General features: G+C 43.8%; 1 protein-coding gene across 4 annotated transcripts; it reads right to left on the minus strand.

Moving 5' to 3' along the window:
• Nucleotides 1-3,970: 3,970 nt before the first annotated feature.
• On the minus strand, nucleotides 3,971-8,037 carry LOC123136514 (OVARIAN TUMOR DOMAIN-containing deubiquitinating enzyme 11). Of its 4 annotated transcripts, none has more exons than XM_044555908.1 (10): nucleotides 7,740-8,037; nucleotides 6,637-6,841; nucleotides 6,148-6,221; nucleotides 6,015-6,069; nucleotides 5,718-5,792; nucleotides 5,491-5,564; nucleotides 5,332-5,380; nucleotides 4,604-4,688; nucleotides 4,367-4,423; nucleotides 3,971-4,231 (listed from the first exon to the last, which is right to left on the minus strand). In XM_044555908.1, exons 2-10 carry the CDS (start codon nucleotides 6,796-6,798, stop codon nucleotides 4,188-4,190), a joined length of 675 nt encoding a protein of 224 aa, XP_044411843.1. In that variant the 5' UTR covers nucleotides 6,799-6,841; nucleotides 7,740-8,037; the 3' UTR covers nucleotides 3,971-4,187. The 4 variants fall into 4 exon arrangements, 3 of the variants coding, with proteins under 3 accessions (XP_044411843.1, XP_044411844.1, XP_044411845.1); XM_044555909.1 differs by having other exon boundaries at nucleotides 7,744-8,024; XM_044555910.1 differs by having other exon boundaries at nucleotides 7,624-7,989.
• Nucleotides 8,038-8,269: the final 232 nt, after the last annotated feature.

Below are 8,269 nucleotides of genomic sequence, written 5' to 3' on the forward strand. Positions count from 1 at the left end.
GGGTTCAATATTCTCCCTGGTATCAGTTGTACCACCGTTGTCATGCCAGACTAATGTGTTGGCATTGTTTTGTTCCCACAGGTTTTGCATGACGCATTCTTCAAATATCAAACAAAACCCAGTTTGACTAGTCATGGCGATCTATATTATGAAGGGAAAGAGTTTGAGGTACGCACTCTTCAAAATTCACACAGCAAAAAAATGCAGACAATATGCATGTATCCATATATGGTTCTGCTACCAAGTTCTAACACTTGCACATTCGACAGGTGAAGCTTAGGGAAATGAAACCAGGTATGCTGTCCCGGGAGCTTAAAGAAGCTCTTGGTATGCCTGATGGTGCCCCGCCCCCATGGCTTAAAAGCATGCAGGTATGTATTCAACCTATTGTTTTCCTGGTTTATTACTAATATAATAATGCCTTCATCATTAGCCAATTGACGCCAATTCATTTATTTTTTCAGTTGTATGGTCATCCACCCTCTTATCCTTGTCTGAAGATCCCATGTTTAAATGCCCCAGCATCTCCCGGAGACAGTTTTGGTGATGCACCAGGGGAGTGGGGAAAGCCTCCTATTGGCGAGGTATCTTATCTATTAAAATATGTGTTAGACCATCTAATCATTCCCTAGTTTCTTGCCAACAACATGGGTACCCACTGTATGGAAATGTTTCTGGGTTTCTGCAGCAGGACGAACCTAATTACCTTGTAAATTAAGTTAGTTGTATTATGGTTTGTCGTGAGTAGAACTAACATTTACTTCGTTATCTAGGAAGAACCTCTCGATCGCAGCAAACACTGGGGAGAATTGGAGGAAGAGGAAGAGGAGGAGGTGGAGCAGGAACTGATGGAAGACGAGGAAATAGAAGAAGGCATTCGATCTGTTGACACCATCTCAAGGTATTTTTCTGTTCCCTTTGCTGTCAGTTATTTTAATTGACAGTTACCAGTTTTTTATTCATCAATTAAACAGTGCAGTACACTTGGTATTTACTTTCCCTTTCTTGCTGTGTAACAGTACTCCAGCTGGTGCCGAAACACCTAATGTTATTGACCTTCGGAGGACGCAGCCTGAGAGGCAGGCAGAAAGGTTATACTAGGTATGTAAACTGCTTCCTGTGTTTGAGAAAGCAAAGTGTTCTGTGACAGTCATTTATAGCACTGTTTGGCTTGGCTAGTCTTGCTGATAATCATCAATTTGTTGTTTCTTGCCTCTGAAGGTTCTTGAACGGAAAGAAGAAAGGATTGCTATTGCGAGGCTGTTTGGGTCGATGCACACGTATCGTTTCTAAAAACAGAAACAGCTGCTGATGTTTCAAATAGATAACTCTGAACTATTACTATGTTTCAAATAGACTTATGTTAGTATTTTGTTGATCTCACAAGCCAAGAGAATGCGGCGCACTAATTTGAAAAGAGCATGCTGGGTTCGAACTTTGAGGCTCGACTGCTTGTCCAAACACGGAGTTTTGTCTTTGTATGCTCTTCTCTCACTGAAATGCTTCAAAGATTCGGTCGCGAGATTTGTAAACCGTCTGTACAGCATAACTGCGAGGCAGAGTTTAGATTATGATATTCACTCTGGCGTGCTTCATACTCTCTTCGCTGCCTGTCTCTGCACCTCTTTGGTTGGGTACACAACCCTTCTTGATTGGGTACACTATTTACCATCACATTTGTTTCGACGAATTTTCATAATAATAATTATAATATACCATGCACACTCAAGGCTGTCACTTGCTAATACTACCACACATGTTTTTCTTTTTTCTTTTTTGAGGGATCTACCACACCTGTCTTAGCCTACTACTATATGCCATACACTTTTCCTCCCTTACAACAATCTAAAAGACTCTACGTACTACTGTACTATACTTCCATTCCATCGTATTGCTTCTTTTTAGTAAGTCAGCTGCGACCTAAAAGATCCTTCAGTTTTCGGCCATCTTCATGGCCCCAATCAAGCAGGACATTGATAACCTCTCAGTCATCCTAAGGGGTTTCGGCAAGGTGACAGGACTCTGCACCAACTTCCGCAAGAGCTCGGTTGTGCCCATTCGATGCAACGACCTTCCTCTGGAGCATATTCTGAGTAGCATTCCGGCGACCCGCGCCGCTTTCACAATCAAATATTTGGGCCTCCCGCTCTCAGTTCGACAACTTCGGAAGGTCGACTTCCAGTATCTTGAAGACAAGGCGGCCGGAAAATTAGTAACTTGGGAGGGACAAAGCATCACAACTATTGGGCGCACTACCCTTGTTAGATCAGTCATCACCTCTCAAGCGGTCTTCTCCATCACATCTCTCATTGTGCCACAGGGCACACTTCATAATATCAACAAGATTGAGAGGGCCTTCCTCTGGTCAGGGTCGGACAAGACGACCGGCGCAAAATGTAAGGTCAATTGGGACATGGTCTGCAGGACTACGATCTATGGAGGCCTGGGCATCCTCAACACCGACAAGTTTGCTCGGGCCTTGCGACTAAGGTGGCCATGGTACGAATGGAAGGAGCCTACCAAGCTTTGGGTTGGCTTGGGCAACCCGTGCACCGAGGAAGATATGGATTTCTTCTATGCCTCCAACACAGTCATCGTTGGCAATGGTGCAAAAACACCGTTCTGGGACTCCCCGTGGTTGCTTGGTCGCAATCCCAAAGATATTGCCCCTCTTATTTTTCAAGCCTCAAAAAGGAAGAGATCGACGCTTCGTCAGGCCCTTCGAGGGAACGCTTGGATGACCCACATCAAGCATGACACTATTGTCTCCGTCGCACACATCCGGGAACTTTTCTTGCTTTGGGCTCTTGTGCATGACTTCCATCTTGACGATCACGTTGAGGACGACATTGTTTGGAAACATGCTGATGATGGGCAGTACTCGGTGGCCACAGCATATAAGGCGCAATTCCTTGGCCTGGCGCACTCGCCCATTCACCACATGGTTTGAAGAGCTTGGCCCCCTCCTAAGGTTAAATTCTTCGCCTGGTTGACCTTGCAAGACCGGAACTGGACCGCCGACCGGTTGGAGTAGCGTGGTTGGGATAATTGTGGGTTTTGCCCGCTTTGCAAACGTGAGCAAGAATCGGGCATCCACCTCTTCGTCAAGGGCCGCTTCTCCATTAGGCTCTGGCGATCGGTCATCGACAAGTTTGGTCTTGTGCACATGGACACCTCCAATTGGCACCTTGAGGATTCCCTCATGCAATGGTGGGATAGAAGGACCGACATGCGAAACCCCAATAAACGAGCGATGGCCTCCCCCACCATGCTCGTCTTTTGGACTATTTGGAACGAGAGAAACGCACGGGTGTTTCGTAACAAGAGTGCGCCGCCGCCTATCCTAGTCCAAAATATCGTGCTCGAGGCAAGACTATGGGTTACGGCAGGTGCTAAGAAACTAGGGCGTATTGTTGTACGAGAGTAATTGCCATGCCGTTGTAAAAACTCTAAACTTTATTCTCCTCTTATTTAATGGACGAGGCAAATCTTTTGCCTCGGTTTCAAAAAAAAAAAGACCTGAAGTCAGCCATGCGGCACAGCTGCGCTTGATCGGTAGTGTGTGCTAGCACGTTGTGCTCACAGACCAGCAGCATCTCTCCCTCTTCTACATCATCAAGATGTCCAAAAAAACAAAGTTCCATGTGAAGCCTAAAAACATCACGAGAGAATTCGCACGTCTACCTTTTCCAAGACTTCAGGCATTCTGAAAATAGTTTGTTTTACAGAACTCAGATGTTCTACGATACAGAAACTGCCTTGTGAAGCACAAACTGACTAAGAGCGTGCATGAATAAATTTTCAAGGACCTTGGACTTTCGGAAGATGGTTTTTCTTTTCTTTTCACCACATCCTCTCAGGAGCACCCGCGTTTTTTTTTCTCCACAAGCATCTGTAAGTAAAGCACCCACAACAGAAGAGATCAAAGAATGGTCAACCACTTCTCATGAAATACATACGCTCCTACTGATTAACCAAGGCAAACTGTACATCTGCTATTTCTGTCTCATCTTCCCCGAAATAAAGAATTTTCACCATTCCACTTTACATAAAAGATTACAACGAGTCCGTTTCAGGTTACAGCTTACAACATCAGCAGTATGGAATAAGGTTACATGCAGATGCCGCTGGCCCGAGTGCACAAGAATGAGGGGGGAGTGGTGAATCCAACGACCGGCGAACCCTACCTAGAACAGCCAGTGCTTCTTTTTGGTCTTGCGAGTCGGAAGATCTGCAAAGAGCGGACTATAAGAGGACTACAAGGTCACACGAACCAACATAGGGACTCCGTTCAGAATTTCTAAATGTAAGCACAAAATTATGCTATAACTGGCAGGTATCATCGATCGAGCAAAATAGCGCTCACCTTCATTGGCATACAAGGAATTGTAGTGTACTTCACACCAGAAACTTAGCCAAAGCTCTGCAGAAGGTGACGGGGAACGATGAGCACCAAGTATTTAGCTGCTACTAACAGCAGGCAATATTTTTAGAACGAATAATTGACACAAAAAACAACAAAGTGGCTCAAAATAAATGGGACACAAGTTTGACATGGCACAAAATAAGTCAGCTTTGGGAAAAGCACGATCTCAACTCTAACCTCTTGTAGGAGCGGCATCCCTGGGGACTATCTCGATCAGGCATGTGTCTCTAAACGATGTCAGCAAGCAGATTTTGGCACCAAACTGATTTAACAAATCGAAATGTATCAGAAAATTATAACTGGTACATGACGCCTCCTAACATTGAAACAATTGGGTACTGGTAGCTTGGACTTCTGCCACATTCACATAAGAACGCGAAGCATATTACTTGGAAGAATATCGAAAGAGCCATCTGACTAACAGAGCATGTAACTCCAAAATGAAGCATGAGAAACATGAACCGGTGATGCATGATCATCAGGAGAAAAACTAAGCAACTACTCCCTCCGTCCCATAATATAAGAGCGCTTTTAACACTAGTGTAGTGTCAAAAACGCTCTTATATTATGGGACGGAGGGAGTAAGTATGAAAAACATGATGTTGCTCGCCAATTCAGATGCATGAATATCATAGGGATGAAAAACACATTTCGTAGTGTACCAAACTCAGACATAATAATAGAAACAATTTTAGCACAATGAGCAAAGAATTATAGGCTTATAGCTACAGAAATAAGTAAATAATATATTAATAGATTCATATTTTTCAAAAGGTTACAAACATGAAAATATCTAGCTCAATCTAGAGGTACTAAATGCTGCAAGAAATAATGCAAAAACGAGATGTAGTCCAAAGGTTTTTACTCATACAAAATAAACAGCCATCTTGAAAGTGTTATGTTACCCGGTCTGCAGCCGCTTGTAAGGTCACATGATCTCCCCATTCCCCAGATCTACAATATCATAAATAATATAGCTGTGTAAAAAGATGACTAACAAACTGAACTTAAAGCATGGCAGCATCTCAAATCAGCTATGGACTGGAAGTCTGGAAGTATAGAACCTTTTCATTTTCTTCAAGTAAACCTTGTAGTCCAATGGTACATAGCCTTCATAGTGTTTCCTGAATTCCTTTAGCTAAAACACATAGATGTTAGTACAGCATAACCGGTTATCATGAAAATAGATAGTGATAGATGTAACTGGGATTGCAGCCTCTGTATTCACATAATAAACACATTCTGCTAAGGCAAGAGTATACATCAGATAAAGAGAGGATGGATGATTTACCTGCTTCACTACTGCCTTCCTCACATGTCTGTGGTAATCAGGATTGCGGAATATCTGATCTGCCAGAGCTCGAAACTGTAGAGAAAACAAGCAAGAAAAAAGGGGAAAGGTTGAAGACACGGTAAAATCTCCACATGGAAGATGAGCTTAAAATAACATTTTTTGTGGGAGGAAGATATGGAAAATTAACAATACCTAAATGTAGGATTGGTTCAAGGTATGTAGTAGAAATATTTTCTTAATATTTGGCTTTATAAGAACAACATACTTATTCTGGGAAACATGTCACGAACTAACCTGGCAATTCCCATCCCCTTCTATCTGATATTCAGCTAAGCCATAAGTGCCCAATCTGCCAAAAAGAAGTCGGTAAACAAACCTAACATAACACAGAGATGGTGAAAACAATAATAAAATGGAACCATTATACCTTTCCAATAATGATTCATGGTCTATGGTTGCATTACTAAAATCAGGGATTTTCCCGTTAACTCGAGGAGTATGCTGCCAATAAAGAAGGCATCAGTAACTTAATATGAAGGCAAGTACTAGAAAGGTAAGGAACTTGGAGCATACTAATTAGATTAGATATAATAATAATGCGGATAACATTGTTCTATACTAGACTGACCACTGCTACCAATTTCTTTTACTGAATGCTACACAGTGGCGGAGCTAGGGAATGATCTGGGGGTGGGGGGCATCGCCCCCCCCCCCCCCCCCCCCACACACACACACACACAGAAGTTTCATTTCATGGATATATAGTACACACACTCGTGCGTATTCAAGAAAAAAAGTTTCATTTCATGGCAAACAAGTCAACGGAGAACAGATTCAAAAGGTAAATTTGAGGGAATCATTCAGAATGTAGCAAAAACAATGACAAACACACATTCAACAACTGATAGATAAGTACCGGGAGTGAATCTAAGTGGGACAGCCGCTTCCCAAGGCTGCGCCCGTTGGTCTTTGCTTCCGTTAAAAGTGCACCGACGGTCCCGTCATCCTCACTCCCCTGAGTACTGGTGCTAATACTTGAGCAGGAGCTTTTACTAACTTGGTCCTGTTGTTCAGACATGCTATCTCAGAGAGAACATTGAGAATACAGGGTTCACTGTAAGCTGCACCGAAATGAAAGCAGAGTTTGGTTATAAGCGATTCAAACAGTGAAGAGCTCGCATCTGCACATCGACATGGACAACAAGCACAACCATTTAAAAAATGGTGAGGAGTAGCAAAACAAGCTCATGGACGACCAAGACACATCCAATGGCTTCTATGTTAGCACTACACAATACACATCACGATTAAAGCATAGCGTACATACAGTTCATAGGTTCCCATTTCATGAAGAACAGAGATCTGAGGTGCCAAGCACATAGTGATGATCTCCAAGAGCACGATCCTCGCAAAACTGACAGCCAATAGAGAGTAGGTGTTCACAATCACAATCTACTACTAGCACTCAACTAAATCCTGTTCGGCGTGCAGCACAAACAGGGGCAGACCAAACAGTAGATGTTCGCATCAGTCTACTAGTAGCACTCCACTAAATCGTATTCAGCGTGCAGCCCAAACAGGTTTAGCCCCAAATTTATTTGGAAAATGAAGTGCTACTAGGACTCCAAGTACGCAAGATTGAAACATACATACATACAGTTCAAATACACACACATACCATTTTCTAAGAAACAAAACATGCATACAGCTCCTAGGTGCCCATTCCATGAAGAACAGAGATCTCGGAGATTAAGCAGGCAGCGAACATTTTCAGAAGCATGAAATCCTGGCAAAAACTGAGAGCTAACACAGAGTACGTGTTCACATCACAATCTACTGCTAGCACCCCACTAAATCCCATTCGCAGCACGCAGCAACCAAATTCGCAGCAGAATGGACGAACCGGAGCATCCGTCCCTGGGAGAGCAGAACGGACTGTGGTTTCAGATTGCCCGTGGCAACGTGCCGGAAGGAAACTACTAGTGGGAACAAGAACAGAAGCAGGTGGGGGTTGGTTACCGACAGCGGGAACCGGTCTGACCCCGGTGGATCTCGGCGCGACGCCAGTCGAGTAGCTAGAGGGGAAGAGGAGGACCGGCCGACGGCTACGAGGGGGGAAATCGGCGTGTTTCGGTGGTGGGAGGGCGCGGTGGCGTGTTCGCCGGAGAGAGAGAGCTGGATGGTGGTGGCGTGAGGATTTGAGGGAAGCCAACCGCCGGGGAGGGGAAGAGGAGCAAGAAAGAAGGGAACAGCGAGTGCTCGAGCTCGAGGAGGGAAGGGGCGTTTTTGTCATTTTTGGTCGTGGATGGCGAGGCAGAGCAATTGTCGGGACAATTCTACAGTCTTGCAAAACTGTTTGTTTCTTCGGAAACGCCGGTACAATACAGATATACCAGCAGGCACAACGTCATGTCATAACGCATAATGAAGACTCGAGTTTTTATATTAATATCGAAGTCGTCTCGCTATCGTTTTTAAATGTATTAATATTATTATATATTTTTGTTGGGATGCATAAAATGTTAAATCGGACGATCAAAACATCTGCA

Source organism: Triticum aestivum, chromosome 6B (assembly GCF_018294505.1).
Source record: "Triticum aestivum cultivar Chinese Spring chromosome 6B, IWGSC CS RefSeq v2.1, whole genome shotgun sequence".
Taxonomy (NCBI): Eukaryota; Viridiplantae; Streptophyta; class Magnoliopsida; order Poales; family Poaceae; genus Triticum; species Triticum aestivum.

What these genes read in the sequence shown, in the direction of transcription:
- LOC123136514 (XM_044555908.1), bottom strand. Translation starts at nt 6,798, where the DNA reads ATGTCTGAACAACAGGACCAAGTTAGTAAAAGCTCCTGCTCAAGTATT. An exon ending in CCCACTTAGATTCACTCCCG is followed by an intron (nt 6,222 to 6,636) that starts GTACTTATCTAT and finishes CTTTATTGGCAG; the next exon opens with CATACTCCTCGAGTTAACGG. An exon ending in AAGGGGATGGGAATTGCCAG is followed by an intron (nt 5,793 to 6,014) that starts GTTAGTTCGTGA and finishes TTTTCTCTACAG; the next exon opens with TTTCGAGCTCTGGCAGATCA.